Source organism: Ambystoma mexicanum, chromosome 13, assembly GCF_040938575.1.
Source record: "Ambystoma mexicanum isolate Mex_15411 chromosome 13, UKY_AmexF1_1, whole genome shotgun sequence".
Lineage (NCBI taxonomy): Eukaryota > Metazoa > Chordata > Amphibia > Caudata > Ambystomatidae > Ambystoma > Ambystoma mexicanum.
The window spans coordinates 28542451-28564352 of NC_090938.1; the positions used below are offsets into that span (position 1 = coordinate 28542451).

Consider the following 21902-nt stretch of genomic DNA (forward strand, 5'->3'; position numbering starts at 1 on the left):
TTCTTAAAATGGATACCCGTAACATATTGGGAACAGCATGCAAGAAGATGGGTTCTTACAATGGTATGCTGGCATATATTGGGCAAAGCAAGCAGAAATGGTGGTCCTTCAGGTTGTAATTCTGGCATCTTTTGGGAACAACCAGCATGCAAGTGTGTTCTTACAGGGGCGTGCTTGCATACAATCCGCTTCAAAATGTGTCCTTGCAGTGGTAATGTTAGCATATTTCGGCACTGCAAGCCTGCAAATGGTTTCTTACAATGGCAATACTGGAATATACTTTTGGACACTATTTTTTTGGTATTTTATTTGTATTTTATTTGGGATTCATAAAGTGCCTTAAGCCAAACTGCTGTACAAAGGATCATAAAAACAGTACAATAACATGCGAAATACGGGTAACAATATAAGCGCGATCAGCCTTGTATGTCAGATTGGAGAAAATAGGTCTTCAGTGAGGAACGGAATAAAGAGATGAAGAAATAGAGCGGAGAGAAAGTGGGAGAGAGTTCCAGTGGAAAGGAGCTAACAAAGTAAGACTGAAAACGCAAGGGGGCGGAGAGACTGCAAGAAGAAACTGAGACTGGGAGCGAAGAGAACGAGTAGGTATATAAAATGATACAAGAGAAGAAAGCTAGGCAGGCACAAGGTTGTAAAGAGATTTGACACAGAAAGTTAAACTTGAGGCGGGCGAGAATAAAGAGAGCCAACGAAGAGTAGAGAGAGAAGAGGCAAAGGAATCCCATGGAGAAAGAAGAAAGAAAAGATGAATAGAAGCATTAAAAAGAGACTTCAGTGGGGCAAGACGAGAGAGAGGAAGACCAAATAAAGAAACAGAACAATAGAAAAGTCGGGGAAAAGTTAATGAGGAAATCAAAGGTTTCATTGCATCAAAGGTTAAGAAAGAACGAGCTCAGCGGCAACGCGCTCGCCTTGGCAGCAGGACGACACGGAGCAACACAGGTTCGATCCTGGGGTCCGCGCTTAGAAACCTCTGGGTAGTAAGCGCGTTATAAATAACCCATCATATCATATCATTCCTGCAGTAGTAAATGTGTTTTACAGGGCAGTGTTGGCATGTTGTTGAACACCGGCAGTCGGAAATGTGTTTTACAGGGCAGTGTTGGCATGTTGTTGAAAACCGGCAGTAGGAAATGTGTTTTACAGGGCAGTGTTGGCATGTTGTTGAAAACCGGCAGTAGGAAATGTGTTTTACAGGGCAGTGTTGGCATGTTGTTGAACACCGGCAGTAGGAAATGTGTTTTACAGGGCAGTGTTGGCATGTTGTTGAACACCGGCAGTAGGAAATGTGTTTTACAGGGCAGTGTTGGCATGTTGTAGAACACCGGCAGTAGGAAATGTGTTTTACAGGGCAGTGTTGGCATGTTGTTGAACACCGGCAGTAGGAAATGTGTTTTACGGGCAGTGTTGGCATGTTGTTGAACACCGGCAGTAGGAAATGTGTTTTACAGGGCAGTGTTGGCATGTTGTAGAACACCGGCAGTAGGAAATGTGTTTTACGGGGCAATACTCTCATATTTTGTGGGGGCAAGGCTAGTGTTTTTTCCTTGAGGCACAGCAAGCATGAAAAGGTGTTGCAAAATGATCCTGTAAAGTGTTGGCATCTATTCGAGATTAACCCTTTTTTACCCAACGTTTGTGAAGTTCAAGCAATAAAATGCACAATTTCAACTCATTAAAGAAATGTCTCAGGAGAACGGCTTAAAATCCTATATCTGGTGTGTGCTCACTTGATGGCAATAAAATGTGCAAACATGTGGGCCCCTCCATTTAAAACGTTACTAGGGCAATGTGCGACCATCATTGCCTTACTGGCAGCTGGCCAGTGCAGAGGAAGGAATGAGTGCAAGCATTGAGGTAGGCAAGGCAGGGGGCCTCATGATAAGCGGGAGTCATGGTATGTCAGGCTTAAGCACCTGCAGTGATTGGCAGGCCAGTCGTGGGCAGCACAGGAAAGGGTGGTAGGGAGGCCTGAGCTTGCGCTGCAGTCAGGGAGTGGGGTGCCAGCTGCAGCACAGGCAAGAGCAGCAGCCTAAGTGCAGTCCTGGTAGCATCAGCACTGCAAGCAGGGCGCGGCGGCACAGACAGCAGGCTTTCGGTGGCTGCACAAGCAAGGAGTGGTGGTAGTACAGACAAGTAGCGGCAGCTCCCAGAATCCTTATCCAATCCTTCTGCAGCCTCGACATCGGCCCTTCCCTTGCAGGCCCTCTGCACTGCACTGGCCACCCACTCCACTGCAAAACCTCAGGACATCCTGAGCACTCTTTCTTCCTCCCCTTTTCCCCCCTTCCTCCCTTGCCCCTGCAACCCCTGGCCTCCCAACCTCCCTCAGCCTTTCTCACCTACTTCTCTCCTATCACATCCAATGAGGTCACTAGAGTTGTCTGCTCTATGAAGGTCTCCTCCAAACAGGTCTCCCGCTGTTCTTCCAGAACTATTAAGGACAATATTGGCACTTGCTGATTTCTGCAATCACTCTCTTGCTATTGGGTCCTCCCCTCTTCCCTCAAGCACTCTCTGGTGTGCTCCTCCTGAAAAGCTTTCCGCCAACTCCTCATGTCTGTCTAACTCCCGCCCCATCTCTATCACACCCTTCCTTGGGAAACTCCTGGAGAAGCTGGTCCCCCCCCAACAGGCCAAGCATACTGATCTTGTTGGGTGTCTACATGACCATCAATCTGGATTCCGAGGGTCCAGAGGCACTGAAACCTCTCTCCTGAACACCTGTGAAGAACTGCTCCCATCTCTTGACTCTTAACTCTCCAGCTGTTCTCATTCTACTTGATCTCCCCTCTGCATTTGACACCGTCAACCACTCCATCCTCATAAAACTGGACTGGCCGTCCTCCTTCCTCACTGACCCCCCACTCCTCCCAGGTTATCCTGGGCTGTTTCTCCTCTTCCACCTCTAGCTTCACCTGTGGCGTTCCACAGGGCTCTATTCTCTCACCTTTAACATTTATCTCGCCCCTCTTGCTCACCTTATCTCCGCGTTCTCCCCTCACTTCCAGTGTTATGCAGATGACACCCAACTCTTCTTCAAACTTCCCTCTGACCGTCTCCCTACTTCCTCTAAAATTCTTGACTGCCTTTCTGCTATCCAGTCCTGCTGTGCCTCCAATGATCTCTGACTCACTGCCAGCAAGACTGAGATCCTTCTTATTGGGACTCCTGCTCCCTCTTTCCTCCCTTCACTCTGTCCACCCTCTATGGGCTCTCCCCCTTCTTCCGCACCTGGAGCCAAACACCTTGGAGTAATCTTTGATTACTCTCTCTTTTTCCTCCCTCACATTTTGGACCTTGCCAAGAGGGCCTATTTCCAACTCCATCTCTTCAAAGACATCCTTCCTTTCCTCACTTCCCCCAGAAGCTCGACATCTCTAGAGCTCTGGCAGTCTCTAGGCTTGACTACTGCAACAGCCTCTTCCTAAATCTACCCCCGTCCTCTCTCTGCCCCATCCAGCTTGTCCAGAATAAGACTGCTAAACTTATCCTTGGCCTCAAGCCCAGGGACCGTATCTCTCCAGCGCCTAAAATCCCGCCACTGACCTCCGGTTGCTGCAAGGATCAAAATCAAATCCCTCGGCATCATCCATAAGGCTGTCTGGGGCTGAGGACCACGCTATCTACACAGCTTGCTCTCACCAAATACCTTTCTTCCGGATCTTTACGCTCCACTGACTCCAACTCTCTGCGTGTCAGACACTTTTCTAAGCCATGAGCTGGTGGCAGATCTCTCTCCTCAGGTGGCACCCTCCTCTGGAACAGCCTCGCCCTTCCTCTCTGTCTTGATCAGGATCTTCTCAAATTCCGGAAGCTTCTCAAGACTTTAATTTTCACCTCCTCCTTCCCCCTCTCACTCTCGTGCTAATGCCCCACAGTCGCTGAGGTTGGTGGCCCGGGACCTTATGTGTCATCTTGGTCCTGGCCTTCCCCCCCAATCACCCTCAGTCTTCTGCCCATCCTAGCACTTGCCTTCGGGCACCCACTGGCTTGTGTTGCCACAGGCCTGCACTTAATATTGGCAGGTGATCACTCTGTACCAACCGATCTCTGCCAGCCACTTACCGTTGGACACAACTGACACCTTAGCACTTCTCTCTGTGGAGCTCCTAGCACTTACCGCCTTCCCTGTCCCTTCGCTCTCTCCCTGCACTTGCACGTTCTGAATTATCACAAGGCCTAGTAGGACCACCCTTTCCTGTCTATCAGTTTATTCTATGTGCCTTTGTTCCCATGTTCCCTCCCCTCTGCCCTGTGAGCACTTTGAAGTACAATTTCTTGATGTATGAGCACCTTACAAATGCACAACAAATTAATAAATAAAGCTAATATCATGTATACTCACTGCAGTGAAGAAGGAACAGCAGGGCCAGTCCTGTGGAAAGAAAACCAGGAAATGGAGGGCAGTTAGCAGGAAATACTGACTGTGACCTCATGAAGCGCTTGGCGGGAATCACTTGTTATTATTTTATTGTTATGTATTCAGCACGCACCGAGCTTCAAGAAGCAACAGAGCGCTTTACAGAGGTATACAACAATACAGATGCATAACAGAGCGCTTTACAGAGGTATACAACAATACAGATGCATAACAGAGCGCTTTACAGAGGTATACAATACAGATGCATAACAGAGTGCTTTACAGAGGTATACAACAATACAGATGCATAACAGAGCGCTTTACAGAGGTATACAACAATACAGATGCATAACAGAGTGCTTTACAGAGGTATATAACAATACAGATGCATAACAGAGCGCTTTACAGAGGTATACAACAATACAGATGCATAACAGAGTGCTTTACAGAGGTAACCACAGAACAGACATACAGCGGGGGAAGGATACAGCGGGGCACAGAGGAGGGTACATCTGAACTGGGTGGTGGAGAGGAGAGGGGTGGGAGACGTCTAGCGAGTCAGGTGGCGTGAGGGGCGACTTGATGGCCTTGCTCACAGGGGGATGGGGGCCAATTTTAATATGCAGAGGTTTAAGGTTTCACATTAAGAAGATCATGCAGTCACTGCACGCATTGAAAATGTCAACAGAAAATCAGACTTGTAGTCTTTTACCCTGGAGGGTATGTGCGAAAAAAAGGGCTGCGGCTACTGGCAGGGCAATCCTGGTTCTGAGGCACGTGAGACATCTGCATGTTTGGGAAACATTTTTTGGGAATAGCAATGGTAAATTTCTGTTTCAAAAAGCAAATCACTCATATTGTCTGCACATCTTTCCTTGGAATGCAAATATTTAAAGGGGGTTCATTTCAATCTCTCCCCCGCACTAGTGAACTTTGAAAAGCACGCCTTCTGCAGGCTCTTTCACTGGCTGCACATCTTTATTCAGAAGTGGCAGGGCTTTAAGTGGGCTGGGACTAGCCAGGGCTGAAAACGGACAGGCTCAGAAATATGGTTCTGAGGCGGGGCCCTAACGGGGCTCACTAATGTCTCCTGGCAGCCCTGGTCTCTAGAGGACAAAGCTTTTTTTTCTAAAGCCTGAAGCTCGCACTCATGTGTGAGAGCTTCAGGCTTTAGGGGAAAAAAGGCCTTAATCCATTATGGTGACACCTGTGAGGCATCCCTCTAATCAAGAGATGCCTGGGGGCCGGTGCCACCAATACAGAAGAAAAGGTGACAAAGGAGTGTGGGAGCCCTTTTTTCTAAAGCCTGAAGCTCCTGCTAATTTGCGGGAGCTTCAGGCTTTAGGACAAAAAGGCCTTGGCTTCCAGTGGCCTCACCTTTTCAGCCTTAATGGTGCTGCTGCCCCCGGTGATCGCTGCATCTCTTAGCCCCCCTCACCCCCCACATGCATCTTGTTAGGTAATAAATGAAGTGATCAGCACCCTCTCCCCCATCTCTATAAAGGGCTGCCTCGTGGGGGTGCCTGTAGTCCATTAAGTCGGTACGTCAAGAGGGCGGGGCCTCACAAGCAGGCAGGTGGCCCTAGCCAGTAGGCCACGCCCTCTGGATGTGTCCCGTCTCATTTCCCTGTCTCAGTTAAGGCACTGAGAAGGGGTATAGAGGCCCAGGGTGCGACTGAAGAGGCCCGATTATCGTATGAGTTCAATATTCATGAAATCCTCCTCATTTCGGCCCTTCGGGGTTAAGGTTCAGTGCCACTCGCAGTTAGGAAGATGCATCGTTGACCCCAGGGCAATTGGTGCTGCCGTGCTGTTTGTCACTGCAGACCCATGCTGGTTCCACACAGGGCAATCATGGCCAGCAGGGACAATCAGCAGAGCTCAGACTGAGGTCAGACATGCTGCTGGCGCACGACCCCGTGCTGGGATGGGTGAGGCACAGGTGTGGCCTCAGTGGGCAGATAGTGCCACGTTTGCTTCCAGCACTGCATGTGACTGGGTAAACTGTCACACTGCCCATAGGCGGCGAGTGCGCAAGGACAAAGGGGGCAGCTGCCCCGTTCTTCTGGAGCAACGGGGGCAGGAGTGCCATGTTGCCCCCGTGGAGATTATGGAAGTTCTCGGAAGACGGTCTGAGAAGGCAAGCACACGGTGACTGTCGACACCCTCAGTGGGCATGGCAGTGCCTCTGGCCTGGTGAAGTCTTGGCATGCAGCTTGCAAAGCTAGCAAGCGCTGCTCACTTCAGGGTGGGCAGTGCCCCTCATCAGCCCCACAGCCTTGACTCTGGGGACTGGAGACACACCAAACTCATCGCTCCCCTTTTGCGATGTCTTACTTTTTTCTCTTTCACCTGTTTTTTTTTTTGTTGTTTTTGCTTTGACGTTTTGCATTGTACTCCCTGTCCTTTCTATCTAAATCTTTTTTCCAGCCCTTTCGCCTCTCAACTCACCCTTTTTTAGTTTTCCATCTGCCCCCATCCCCACACCTCCATGATTTTGCTGCTATCTCTGACTCCCTCGCTCTCTTAAGTGGCGAGTCCGCCCACACCAGCCCCCAGGTCACATGTCCCTGGTTGGTTTAAAATGGAGACCACTTACTCAAACTCAATAACATAGCTCAGCATGTTAATGCACCTGCGGTGGAACGATGTGCTTCCTAAAAGTCTGGCAGAGTGGAGTGGAAGAGAGGGATATGTGGAGACGGGGGGGTGGGGGGGAGAAAGGTAAGAGAGAGGAAGGTGGGTGAAGACATAAAGAGGAAGAGGAAGGGAAAGAAAGCCGGGAGTGGGCAAGAATTGAAATATGGAGAGTAGAGGAGAGAGGGCGGGTGACGGGAGAGAAGTGCAAGTGCGGTGTGGCGGTGCAGGGGTGGTGCATATCATTGTGAATGTAAGTCGCCCTTCCTGGTGCAGGAGCTCTGGCCTCAGACATTCACACACAGGCACCACCCCTGAGGAACAAAAGGTCTAACACACAAAAGTAATCGATACCCCCTCCTCCCACCCCCATACCTCTCCTCCTACAGAGGCCTCAGGGACACGGAGGGGATTTGCCATCCTCCAAATGGTGCAGCAGAGCCAGGGGCCTTCTGAAGAGCAAGCCCTCTCCTAGGCCCTCATCCGAACAGGGCAGAGAAAACACCAACCTATCCTTACGATGGGCAGAGATTCCTGTGAGTTTCCCAGGGACAGCGTCAGGACTTTAAACCTTTTTAGTTGAAATGAGCCCTAAGTCTCAGAAGGGTCCTGTGTTGGCAGTCTTATGACACAGGAACATGCTTCTTTGATTTTGGAAATGACATGTGTGATTTGAAGCACGCATGTTACAGGTTGCGTTTGCTGGTGCCATCAGACCATCACCTCGCTCAGGCCTCTTGCACTATCCAGCCACCTTCTAATTACCGCATTGCATTTTTACTCCGGTTTCCTCTACATTAGCAGCCCAATGTCAAAGAGCTATTAGGAGCTTCTCAGTGGCCATTTAATGTTTCAGCTCCCCTCTGGATGCCTGTTCATGATACTCTGCAGCTATTAACCCCTTTGCTGCATTCTTTTGATTCCATTGTAATTTAACCACCCCAGGCTGCTTTGGGCTGCTTTTCCCAGCTGTAGGTAAGGGGGCTCAAGAACATCTTTTTTGAAATGGGCCCTGGCACATTTTCGGATGGCCCTGCAGTTTCACAGTGCTTTGTATCCACTTCTCCTAACCCCCAGCCCCTACACCCCATGTCACTGGATTTCTTTGATTTATCCAGGTATCAATGAAAACTCTGGAGTGGTTCCATGGATGGCACACGTTTCCATTCTCAGCGGGCAGGCCTGTGCTTCATGAGAAATCACAGCAGGTTAGTTCCGACCAGAACTTCACTGCTTGCTGTCTCAGCTGAGAGGCCGTGTCTTGAATGGGCGCGCGTTGTGGTCTACCGGACTCCCCTCTCTTGGGCAGATTGTGGCTCGTTAGCTTCCTCGATTTAAAGTTGTCATTCTGGCGTACTGCACCTTTTGCACATGGAATTCAGTAGACGAGAGCACATTTGCACGGAAGGGTTGCCTGGAAGATTGGCAATGTGATGTCCCATCTTTCACATTCAAAGGCTTTGTTTGTACTCTTCTCTCATGCTCTAACCAACGATTTTAAGGTGCTGTGCAAACTTGTTTGTGCAAATCGTGCTAACCTTCAGGGTGACTGATTCAGAAAGTGCAAAATAAAAAAATGTGACCCCTCAACTAAAAATCAAAAGTCGGCATCATGACCCTGCAAACCACCCCACCGCCCCCCTCCCCCCGCCGCCACAAGCACTCTGCCCCCAATTACTGAGCACATTCCCAAAGTTTTTGTTGCTCACCGGCTCGCGGTGCCATCTGCATGCCTGTGGCGGCTCTGAGGTCAGGCGGCGGTGCCGGAGTCTGGATCTGGGAGTCTGCGGCGGTGCCGGAGTCTGGATCTGGGCGTCTGCGGCGGTGCCGGAGTCTGGATCTGGGAGTCTGCGGCGGTGCCGGAGTCTGGATCTGGAAGTCTGCGGCGGTGCCGGAGTCTGGATCTGAGAGTTTGCGGCGGTGCCGGAGTCTGCGGCGGCGCTGAAGAGGACCTTAAAGCTGCGTCACTGGTCTCATGCGCTCATCCTGGCGTCTTCCCTTTATAGCCCACAACACACGCAGCCTCGGCCACGCAACCGTGCGTGCGTGGGAAGTTGGGAAACTCTTCTCGAGACAGGGAAATTGCCCCATTCGCCCTGCTTTTCATCCTGGCAGTTCCTCTCTCGCAGTCACAGGGGCCTGTCTGCATGCGGGAGAGCCCCATAAGAGGGGCCTGACTGCATGCGGCAGGGCCTCTCAGATTTGGGCACTGCTTCCTGGTGCGGCGCAGGTGTCTGCCTCACTCTAAGGAACGTGGAGCGCTCTGCCAACCACAGGGGTGGGACTGAGGGAATAAACAGCCCTGGCACCAAGCCAAGCATGCGGCAAGTGGGGCAGTTTGAAGCACGGTGAGACGTCACACGGGCGGCCTGCACCAGCCTGTTGTACTGGCCCTTCAAGTCGCCCGTCCTCTCGTCTAGTCCAGGCCTGTTCAAAGCGCACACCCCGAGAACCCCACTGTCTTAGCGGGGGCATCCCATTGCTGCGCCTCCGCTGCCAGACACCCCATCTTGTATGTCACATTCATACACCACCCCCCCAACCCCCGACCAACCCCCCCTGGATGACTTTCCCGGAATAAAAGACCAAACACGTTTTCAAGTTGGAAATCACAATGCCACAGCAGCTTTATTTTGCATAAAGTCATGGAGTTATCCTACAGGCGATGCGTTCATCCACCACAGCACAGGTTCTTCTACGCCGGGTGTGGCATCCTAAGCTCGCCCCCACCCCCCGCACCGTCCGTGTCCGGTGGACCCTTCCGGCTGAGCCCGGCTCGCCCTGCCGGTTTCTCTCTACCCATGGGCATTCTTTCTTTACATTTTTTGAACACGTTCCCCAGACACTTTTTTCAGTGTCCTTATTCAGTGTACACGTGTCTACTCTGCTCTGTGCTCCCGTTCCCTTTGCCATACCTACACTTCCTTTGTTATGTTCCTGTTCCCTTGCTCTACCTGCCCAACCAAGCATCTAATTCCAGCGCTAAGTGATCCCGGCTTCATTTCTATCTCCCATTTCCCGCCTTGGTGTGCTATGACTCACCTTCATTCCATTCCCCGTGTTCTCTCTCCCCATTGTCCATCTCCAGAGATCTTACCCCGGTCTACTCCCCGTTCCGTCTATCCCTTGCCCTTACACTTCCGTTCCCGAGGCTCACTCCTCCTTCCGGTTCTCTTCTCTTTCTCCCTACCCCCACTTGACTCCATACTCTGTTCCCTGTATTCCATTACGCCTGCGCCCCCTGGCCTCCATGTTATGTTCTCTCAATTCCCCAAGTTACCCAGTCTCTTCCCCCCCAGCCTTGCGCTTACTCCCCCCAAATCAATTGGACCTTTCCCCCTGCCCCCCCTTGCCACCCTCCGAAGCCCTTCACCATCCCCACGTACTCTTCCCCTAGGTATTTTCCTTCAATTATCCCTTCCCTACTTGTTTCCTTACCAACCTTACTGTGCCACCTTCTTCTTGTTCCCCACGAATTCCCTTCTTGCCCTTTACGTTTTCTTCGTTCTCCCCTCCCCACCCCCCTGCATTTTGGGTTGGTATGCCTTCCAAGCCCCCTAACCCCTCCCCTTTTGCCCAGGGCCCCCCCCCCGAGTCTATTACTCCTGGGCATCCGTAGATTCCAATCTGTTGCAGGGAAGAAAGGCATGGACCGAGAGAGAAAGCCATGCACGTTAAGGTTTATATAGACCCAACTCTCTCTCGGACCCGCGTCCCCTCCCCCTTCCAGCGACACTGGGTGACGTGGGCATCATCCCCACCCCACTTCCGGTCCTGACCTCCAGTTGTCCCTCACTATGCTCCGGGGGGGTAGGCTGGCCAAGAGCCCCCACTAAGAGGCGGCGCCCGCCATGTTCTCCTTTGTCTACGTGTTCGCCCGCCATTCTTAATATTAGCAGTTATTTTATAGTGGAAACCAGCAGGCGTATCCAGGCATGTCAATGCACCAACATGTCAGGGGGTAGCAGAAATGACATCACAGGAAGTGATGTTATGTGAGCTTTGACCCGGATGACATCTCTGATATAAAACAGAACTTAAATAATCTTAAAATTCATGAAATACCAAATACAACAGACTGTTTGAGCTTTCAAAGATATTTTAACAGTAATCCATACTTTGTTAGACTTACAAACTGATCAAATTCAACTTTCTAGCACTTTTTAACCTCGTTTTAACCCCCAAAAATATGGATGCTGTTTGTGATTATGCATATGGAAAGTGGGCAGAGGGGTGACAGGGTAGGTAATAAGCGGGAAGAGGCCTGAATCCTTAAGCCAAGGTCAACGAGGGACCTATCGTGAATTTAGGAATCCAACGTCCAGGGGCTAGCGGCAAACCTGAGGAAACCAAGGATGAAGTCTGTTTTGTGGTAGTGGGTTAGGGTCAGTCTTTGAAGAATAGGATTGTGGACTATTTGCTTTGCCATTTCCTTGGAATCTTAAGATATAGATTTGGGTAGCTAGAACGTTATGCACTGCTAACGGCTAGGTTTTACACGTTTCTGTTGTCCAACCATTTGGAGATTTTCTCTATTAGAAGTACGGAGTGTGGACGTCTGAGTGTGATTGCAGTCTCAGAAGTCCCCACAGTCTTTTTTCCTTGCCTGCTGCTCCCTGGAGGCAGGTACACAAAGGGGGTCTGCTCTGATGTCTGAAAGTTCTGGGGACTACTCATTGACTGCAGTAGGCCTAGATTTATTCTGTCATGTCGTATACATGCAAAAACACTTAAAATGTGGTAGTGCTCATGAAGTTAAGAAATTCAGACAAAAATAGATGTCAGTATTACAGCTTTTGTTTTCTTTTGCTGTTAAATACATTTCATAGTCATGCATTTATAGTTTTTTTGAGATTTTTTTGAGAAATAGAAAATACATAGGTGCAGTGTATTAAGGGTGGTTAATTTATAGTCTTAACCAATCCTTAATATAGCTGGTTTAGCAACTGAATTGCAAATATCCAAAGATACAACAAAGTAGTGCTTTGGTAACAATGTGTAACCACCACCTATAGTGACAAGTGATAGTGTAGATATTCAATACAAGACAACCAAACTGAAAACAATAAATGATATAACAATAGGTTGTATGTAGCCAGGCTAAAGGATGACCTAACACGTGGTCCCTGGAGGCAGAGCTCTGTGCCTACATTTGCCCTTTCATTCCTCTGAGCGGGCCACGGAGTGTGGACGTCTGAGTGTGATTGCAGTCTCAGCAGTCCCCACAGTCTTTTTTCCTTGCCTGCTGCTCCCTGGAGGCGGAGCTCTGTGCCTACATTTGCCCTTTCATTCTGCGGAGCATGCCACGGAGTGTGGCCGTTGTTGGGGGCACGTCTGAGTGTGATTGCATTCTCAGCAGTCCCTGCACGGCCGTGCACAAGTGTGCCACAACCCCCGCTGGAGCCGTGATACCACCATCTTCGTATCAACTTCAATCCACTACACACAGCACAGCAGCTGCAAATACTTGAGGAACAGCGACAGAGGTGAGAAAAAAAAAGCACAACTGCACCTCTTGAGTGAATCCACTCTTGCTGCGGTGCCAATCTCTAAGCACAAAGAAGACGTGAGGCACGCGAATACAACCCATAAACAAACCCCACACATAGAACACTGAAGACACATAGCAAACCGTCTACTTTGCCGTGCTCCAGCAGCCAGTACAGCAAAGCCCCCTCCCTCCCTATCTCCAACCTGACAGCCTCTGCCCTCTCAGCAGGAATCGCAGACGCAGAGCAGCTGCACAACAGAGTCCCACCAAACTCCTGCAAATTCTTGGAACCTGGCCAAAACCTTTTCTCCTTGAGGAACCGATGACCAGTGATTCGCATATCCCCCTGGAGCACTGCCAAATGAATACCTGCACAACCAAGTCTGGAAGTTAGCTCAATCACTCAAACTTAACAAACAGAACAAAGTGACAAAGGGAGAGATAGACCCGGGGACTGCGGGCCTGTTAGGATTAGCCTTCCCCTGTATGGTTTGTAAGGGAAGGAGGTGTTAGGATTATCCTTCCTTTCTATGGTTCACCTTCTGAATGCTGTATGTATGTGGTGATGTCATTTGTGGAATGCATGAGCTAGTTTGGAGTGTTTGTGTATGAATGGGTTCTAACCCAGGCAGTTGATCTAAGGAAGCCTGGGTGGTGGGAGCCAGTGGGTTTCTCTCATGATTTCCTCCTATCTCCTTATGGACTTGATGAGACCTGATTTGTACCTGTAACTGAAGTACCTGAATAAAGCAACCATTAAGCATACCTGCAACTGTATCCTGATTATATCACTATGACCCAGACCGGGTCATAACAATTGGCGACAAGGTCTGGTCTTGGAGGGGACTGGATATGGATGGACCCTTAAGGCAACAAGGCAACAGGTACCTGTGTGTGTGGTCCAGGATAAAGAGTAAGGAGATACTGCTGTGGGGGGTGCAGAGCAGGAGGGAAGCTCAAGTGAGAGACTGTACAAGGAGAGGGAACCCACTGCCCCCCCTGGTCCAAGAAGAGTCCCACCACCCAGGGCTGAGAAAGTGACAGTGCCTTGGTACGCGCAAGGACAGCCACCTAGGGCGGAGTAAAGCAGGCTGTACTGGTAAGCATCCAGGTTTCAGCAAGAGTGGCATCCAAGGCAGTAAAGCAGGCTGTCCCGGTAGATTGTGAAGAGAGTATCCTGCCAAGCACTGTGCCTCCATTAGGCAGCAGTTCACATGAGTAATGTAACCCTTAAACTGGAGAGCGAAGTGGGGCCCCAGGGCAGAAGATAGAAAGGGTGCTGCGTCTAGAAGAGTGATCTCTGAGTGAAGTTGTGAATGCTGGAAGTTGCTGTTTCCGCCTGCCGCGACAACCAAGGGGGCCGTTTGGAGCTGCGGAGCTCCGTGAGGCCTGGAGGACAGAGGCTGACTGGTGACGTCATGTGAGCATCAGTAGGATATGGCAATCAGATGGAATGATCATTCTACTTACATTCGCGCTGGGAAGTTCGTTGTGGTTGGTGTTGCTGGCGCTGATTATACGAGGTGCAATGAGGAGACTAGTGAGAATGAAGAGTGACTTTGGAGTAAGGCACCTTAAAAAACGTCATAACGTGATCAGGAAGCGATCTTCGTTAAGTTTGTAGACTGTAGAGCAGTCACGGGGCAATTCTCGGGAGGCAGCCAAAACTTATGAGGATAAGTGGGAAGCAGACCGCTAGGAGCGTACCTGTGTGGAGCGGCTACAATAGTTAACAGCTGCTCCTCAGTGGATTAAGCTGTTTTTGATGTCTAGTTGCTCCATCTATATGGTAAAAGATTTTTGAAGCTGATTTTTTATACTCATTATGGACGCTATGCAGCTCCCATTGTTTTGTCAAACCGATGAAAATGAAAATACCAAGGTTTTGAAAATTGCACTGCATCGTGGGGCGTAAATGACTAAATTAAGTGTTCTCTCCTGTACCTTAGTAATGTCATTTGAAGCATTACCTTGAACGGAAGGTTGTTGCGGATGCGTGGGTGATTGGAGGTGCAATTGTGGTTTAGGGATTAACATGTTAGTGTTTAACCAATTTTGAGGCATTGCAGGAGGGTCAGCTTTGGACTTTTAAAATTCACAATGAGTGTGGAGGTTTACACTCTTAATAACATGTGCTGAAATGTGCAGAGTGTATTTAGTTACATTCTTTAGGTTAGATGCAAGTTTGCGTATTTGTGCTGATGACTGGGTAACATTTTGTGGGGTGTGTTAAAAGGAATTGATTTGTATGCTGCCTAATATGTAGTGTTTAATGATGTTGAGGATTTGCAGCTTGTAGCGTTGTGTCATGTATTGGACAACATGGACTTATAGATCTTGACTCTACAGACATTACTTCAGAGTAATGTCAAATTGATGTATTTGCTTTTGCTAAGTGAATTGTAGGAACATGTTCTTTTGATATGAGTGTGGGTAGGGCCCTGCCCGCACTCCACAATTTTCACCTGCTAATAACCAACATGTTTTTTTTTTTGTCAAGTGTGGAGTGGTTATGCTGCGAAACTGTTTGAAGATGCATGGCGTGCATGTAACCAGTGTGAAGTGTGTGTGCTCTGACTGGTTGTGGTTATTCTAGTGACTCTGCAGAGTCATTGTGTAGGTGACTAGTGGTAGTCTAGTCAGGTGGCTCAGAGGAGTCTTGATAGTGATTTGTGTGACTAGTGGTAGTCTAGTCATGTGGCTCACAGGAGTCTTGATAGTGGTTTGTGTGACTAGTGGTAGTCTAGTCAAGTGGCTCAGAGGAGTCTTGATAGTGATTGGTGTGACTAGTGGTAGTCTAGTCATGTGGCTCACAGGAGTCTTGATAGTGATTTGTGTGACTAGTGGTAGTCTAGTCAAGTGGCTCAGAGGAGTCTTGATAGTGATTTGTGTGACTAGTGGTAGTCTAGTCATGTGGCTCACAGGAGTCTTGATAGTGATTTCTGTGACTAGTGTAGTCTGGTCAAGCAGCTCTGCGGAGTCTTGATAGCGATTTGTGTGACTAGTGGTAGTCTGGTCAAGCGGCTGCGGAGTTGTGATGGTGAATTGTGTGACTAGTGGTAGTCTAGTCATGTGGCTCTGCGGAGTCTTGATAGTAATTGGTGAGGCTCTGCGGAGTCATGATAGTAATTTGTGTGGCTTTGCGGAGTCATGATGGTAAATTGCGTGGCTCAAGAGGAGTCAGGGTAGTGATTTGTGTGGCTCAGAGGAGTCAGGATAGTGTTTTGTGCTGAGCCATGATGGTGAGTGATTGATTATTATTGTTTTTACTTGAAGTGTTGCTTCTGGGGTCATTCTGGATTTTGTTCTGGGTGGTTCTGGGAGCATGACAACAGAACATCTTGGTAGTGGGGTTACCTGGTTGCTCTTAGTAGCCATGAGGGCTCGAGGTGTCTGGCCAACTCCTCGAGGAAGTATGGTGGTATGGTTGACTGGTTCTCCACTGGTTGCCTCTGTTCCCCGTGTTGCTATGGATGTTGAGTGGTTGAGGATGAGTCAAGTGAGTGTGTTTTGGTTGATTGGAGGCGCCTGTCTCTTTAGTTGCCATGAGTCTACGGTCTGGTGTAGTAGGTTAGACATGTTCCTTGTAGGTGTGTAGCGGACTTCGTGCCAGCCCATATAGGTGGCCGTTTGTGCTCAGGTGTGGCAGCCCTGAGGTCTACCAGTGGCAGTGGTGGACAGGAGGTGTCTTGTTTTCCCCAGGTTGTGTATGAAGTGTTGGTTAGTAGCCCAGAGGGGCAGGTCTGTGCTCCGGCGTGGCAGGCTGGTGACCCGTTGGTGGTGGTGACGGGTGGAAGGTGATGCGCGATTTCTTGAAGGACAGAAGTTTTTGTTGTTTAGTTGGTGTGGTGCCGTTACCGGATTGTTAGTTACGCCTGTTTGTCCAGCTGTTAATTTCTCGGTCTTTTAGAGGGACTGGCAGGGTATTGGTGTTTGAGGCCCTTCTGATGGTTAGGTGTGATGACGGCTTTAGGTCACGGTGTGCTTGAGGCGTGAGACTGGTTTGTTTGGGATTGTAAGGGAAGGAGGTGTTAGGATTAGCCTTCCCCTGTATGGTTTGTAAGGGAAGGAGGTGTTAGGATTAGCCTTCCCCTGTATGGTTTGTAAGGGAAGGAGGTGTTAGGATTATCCTTCCTTTCTATGGTTCACCTTCTGAATGCTGTATGTATGTGGTGATGTCATTTGTGGAATGCATGAGCTAGTTTGGAGTGTTTGTGTATGAATGGGTTCTAACCCAGGCAGTTGATCTAAGGAAGCCTGGGTGGTGGGAGCCAGTGGGTTTCTCTCATGATTTCCTCCTATCTCCTTATGGACTTGATGAGACCTGATTTGTACCTGTAACTGAAGGTCCTGAATAAAGCAACCATTAAGCATACCTGCAACTGTATCCAGATTATATCACTATGACCCAGACCGGGTCATAACAGGGCCTTCGGTCTTTGACCCGGAACTTCCACCGACAAAAAGACCAAAATTGCTACGTGGACAACCTCTCCCCCTGACATTCTAACAAACTCATGGAAGTCCTCCCCTTGAAATCTACACACGAACAGCGCGGCACTGGGGACTGCGGGCCTTTGCCTTTGACCCAGAAGCGCTGAGTCTCGCCACGAAATACCTGTATCCTCCACTCTGAAAGAGTTCAGTTTCCTTCGTGACCTTGGTAGGAAGCCAACAACTTCACGCTCCTGTACGACCAGCGTACAACTGGGGACTGCGGGCAACGCCTTTGACCCAGGAGCACAGACATTAGCATCTACCAAGGAAACACGTAGAAATCACACCGATTTCCTAGCATGTGTTAGCAGCTGCACATACAACAGAGATGAAAACGGGTCCACGGACCAGACTACGTACCAAAACCACTTCTAACACGGATTCCCCCTTAAAAAAGATCCCAAAAGCACACAAACAATCAACTGGTACAATTTAACAAAACAAGAGCTTTACGGAGATCTCACCGGAAAAAATGCTCCCCCAAGTGCCAGGCGACCCTCTCCTTAAACCAGACACAGCTCTTACCATCGGGGAAGACAAAATCATGGATAAACAAATGGCACATAAAACTTGCCAGGGTGTCTCCATGGAAATGAACAACAACAAAAATACAAACAAACTTCTCCAGAAATGAGCACTACCACAGAACGAAACATGACGCAAATCAGTTTGGAAGAGACAGTGACAACGCCGCACAACGATGATCTAGAAACCAACCCAGACCAGGATACAAGCCATGATGAGCTGCAGGAAATAGATAGATCTAGGAATTGCCTGATGAACTTAACAAAAGACCAGCTCACAACGATGACCTCACAACTTCCCACTCTCCGGACATAAACTCTGTACATAAACCTCAACTCCAGTTTAATCCACAAAGCATCCCACAAAAGGACAAAGCGCTACTAGCCAAACGAAGGTGGCAATCCCTTTATGAGAGACGGAGGCAATCACACGAAATAACGTTAGCAACTACTAATACCCTACAAAATCCCTGGATGGCGCGCCTCTCCCTAGACATTCTAGAGATAGAGGCACTCATGCAAAATCAAGAGAAAGGAAAGGAGGTGTTCGGGAAAGCGCTTCAGCAAACAAAACCTTCATCCCCCTATCATCACTATAAGAATCACAACCGCAATCTGAAATATCCACAGACATTACCGCCCCACACAGAGAATTCAACACTAGCACTCCTTTAAACAGACAACCGGAAAAGAACAATAATTGAGAGGAACGACATCCACACATATCTCAGAAGATCTGAAATGTGCCTGTACGGCCAACTCTCCCGCACAACTAACATCAATACCCACCACCATGTTGGATCTACAGAACATGCTAATGGCCATAACTTCCCAAGCACTGATTCCCTTCATAAAAATCCAAGAAGCAAATGTGGACGCAAATAAAGACCAGGCAACGCTGTCAGCGTTAATACATTCTAAGGAAATATTTATGTAGGCCTTTATAACCAGAATACAAGAGCGCCTTGACGAAGAAGCAGAAGCGAGCAAAATGTGCCAATCCTGCCTATTTGATATCGCGAGACACGACCAGGCTGACAAAACTCAACTTACTGAAGCCTTAATCGCCATGATGACGTCTATCAGCATGCAGAAAACTCTGCTAGAACTGAAACAGCAAGAGAGTCTAGCCATGTACAAGAAGCAAACAAAATCAACAACAGTGCTCCTAATACGAATACAGCAACTCCAATTGCATCAACAGACGTAAACCTCATTTTCCCTGCTTTCTGCCTTCTACATCCTACAGAGATTGAGGTCTTTCTGAAGCTCCCACCCTTCCTAAGTTTCCTGATCTGTTGGGCCCACGGACGCTTTCTGCACCAGGTAGGTGCATTGCCATTGTCCCTGCAGCACCAGAAACGAAAAAAAGCTTTTAAAAAGAAAAACGAAAAATCAGAAAAAAAGCGTTTTTTTTTTTACTTGGCGAACCATTTTAATTTCAGAAATTACACTGTGCAAATTGGCAGTGTGTTCTAACCTTCTGCTGCTTCTAATTGCACTGACTCATTTCAATGAAATTGATGTTTCCTGCTGCCTCACAATGTGTTTGAGGTTTTCCATCATGGCTGCCTACTCTCCTTGTTTGCATGAGGCTGGCTGTGTATCTAAAGTGCTTCCTTCCATCGTCTGCAGTGATTGGCTGTTCGCTTTGTTTTCAAGCCAATCGGGGGACCGGCAGGCTTCAGCCGGCCCCTGTTTCAAAGGTCGACTTTCTAAGGTCCCTGGCAGCTTCTCTGTCTGCTTCACACGCTGCATCATGAGATTCTGCAACAGCCAAACCCTCATTGTCACGGAGGCTGCTTCCCTGGACTATTGGACTGCCATGACTCTTACCATATTCTGTTTGGGTTCGTTCCCTCCTTGATTTACCTGTACTCCCTTCTCAGAGGGTACTCAACTCTTCCTGCCATGCTCTCATGTGAAGCTTATCTATACTCACCTCTACCATCTGACGACCACTCTACATTCCTTAACTACTGGTCTCCCATTTAACTTGAAAGTCAAACCTGGGTGTATTTTTGCATTTACTTGAAAGTTCAACGTCAGTGTATTTCTGCATTTAACTTTTGGCCATTGATTGTAACCTGCTAGTCCAGTGACTGCTCAATACTGCTTTACTTGCTTACTCCTCCCTCTGCCTCTTGTCATTTCCACTCATGGCGCTTTCTGTTTCTCCCATCTATTCCAACTGCTTCTCTATCAACTACCCTTCCCTTCTCACCAAGTCTGGAATAAAGAAATTTAAAAAGGATATCTTGGCCTCCAACCCTGGACTCCCCATCGCTGATACCTATACCAGCGCCTCTTCCAGACAGACCCTCACCGACATCCCCTTTGTTGTTCCTTCGCCGGATCTATGGATCCCCCATATGATCTCTGTGCTTTGTCCTGTCTCCTCCTCTCCCATTAATGGTGGCACTCGCTGGGATGTCCTCATGGCTACTTTCGACTCCTCCAGAGTCATCCTTAATGTCTACCTAAATGGCACTGTCATGGTCCAAGGTCCTCAGGCCAATCTCCTCCTCTTCGATAGGCGTTTCCCTCGCCTCATCAACTTCCTCTCATCTCCAGCTGTCCCCTCCTCTCACTCCCTGGCTGCCTTACCTACTTTTTCCTCCTCCTCTGCCACTCTTCAGGCTACCTCCACAACTCCGCAGGGCGTACCTCTGATTTGTACTCCTCCCCGGAAGGTCTTTAAGGCCGGCAACCTTTTTCATCTTTCCACTCTCAACTCTCGCTCTGCTGTCAAACACGCCTCTGACATCTGCCACCTCCTGAAGAACTGGACCTTGATGTCCTCGGTCCTACGGAGACTTGGTACACAGCCAGCTCTGTCACAAGCTGTGACACTCTACTCCCTGAGGGCTACAAGATCCTCTCCGCACCCAGATCTACTCGACCTGGAGGGGGCATAGCCCTGATCTTTCCTGAGTGGATTCCTGCCACTATAATTCCCACTCAGATTTACTCCTCTTTTGAATGCCTTGTCTGCAGGCTCTCACTCTCTCCTAGCCACTCTCTTGCTGTTCCTACTATCTACCGGCCCCCGGGCAATTCACCTCTTTTCTCTCTGAGTGCGACCTCTCCTCCTCCCTCCTGGCCTCAACCACTCAACTCCTCCTCCTTGGTGACCTCAACATTCACCTCGATTCTCACTGTCCCTCATGGCTGCTCTTTCGCAACCTCTGCGATACCCTCTCCCTCTCTATCCTCCCCTCTGGCCCAACGCACTCTGCAGGAGACACACTTGATGTCTTGATCTCCCCTGGCCTCCCCCTCTCTATTCCTCTGACCACTCCTCTCTCCTGGAGTGATCACTGCCTCCTCTGCTCCCATCTCTCACTCTCTTCCCCCCAAGCCAACCACACCCCAACACTTCCACTTACCTTCTCGGACACCCGACCTATGAAGCGTGTGTCAGCTTAGCTCCCACTCCTCCTCCCCTGGCTGACTCACACCCGACACAACCCTGTCCCTTCTCTACTCTTCAATCTCTCATACTCTTGATACTCTTGCCCCTGTCATGAGGATCCGCTTGAAGTCCAAAGCCAAGTGCAATTCCTGGTATGATTCCGACCTACCTACACTTAAACGTAAGTGTAGGGCGGCTGAGAGGAAATGGAGGTCTTCTTGCTCACCCTCTGACAAACTGGTCTGTCGCCTGCTCCAAAGGCAATACCGACTCTCTGGTCGCACAAAGAAGAGAGCCCACATTCAAGCCCGTGTCTCTGCGGCAACCAACAACTCGGCCGAACTCTTTAAAATCTGCAAGGAGCTTGCCAACCCTGCAGCAGTCTCCTCCCCTCCTCTTGCCTCCCAGGCTCTCTGCAATGCCCTTGCCTCGCAATTTATTTCTAAAACCCAGGACATCCTGTCCACCCTCGCCTCCCCTCTGCCTCCTATTCCCTCTCAGTCTGTGCTTGGAGACCCCCCTTTAAGCACCCCCCCACCATCCTTCTCTTCCTTTCCTATTTTCTCCCCTGACGAGGTCGCTAGACAAGTCCGATCTATGAAAGCCTTGTCAAAACAGGTTCATCCCTGTTCCTCCAAAACCATCAAGGACCACATTGACACCCTCGCTCCTGCCCTTGCTGATTTTTGCAACCACTCGTTTGCCTCAGGATCCTTCCCCTCCCCTCTGAAGCACTCCCTTGTGCATCCTCTTCTCAAGAAACCCACAGCTCATCCTTCCTGTCCGGCAAACTATCGCCCAATTTCCATTACCCCCTTTCTGATTATAGAACAAGAATCCAAGTAGATATATAAGTTCATTCATAATCACATGATGAAAGGTTTAGAGAAATAAACCATACCATCAACAAAAAAAAAAATCAGAAGTACGGAGTCCCTGGAGTGGTGAGAACAT

At 49.2% G+C, this 21902-nt stretch overlaps 1 protein-coding gene across 6 annotated transcripts in view; it reads right to left on the reverse strand.

The window, feature by feature from the left end:
* Nucleotides 1-21902, reverse strand: part of LOC138520773 (chitotriosidase-1-like) — a 344502-nt gene that overhangs the window by 152159 nt on the left and 170441 nt on the right. For 3 of the 6 annotated variants that reach the window (XR_011282878.1, XM_069633071.1, XM_069633067.1), the window contains exons 1-2: nucleotides 10064-10118; nucleotides 4370-4399 (exon numbers count right to left, since the gene is read on the reverse strand). Coding sequence is in view for 3 of the 6 variants with exons in the window: in XM_069633071.1 (XP_069489172.1) it covers nucleotides 4370-4399; nucleotides 10064-10103 (70 nt within the window). In the remaining 3 variants the exon portion in view is untranslated. Of the gene's footprint in view, nucleotides 1-4369; nucleotides 4400-8730; nucleotides 9285-10063; nucleotides 10119-21902 lie in introns of those variants that run through there. The other 3 variants (XM_069633070.1, XM_069633069.1, XM_069633068.1) reach the window with 2 other exon arrangements.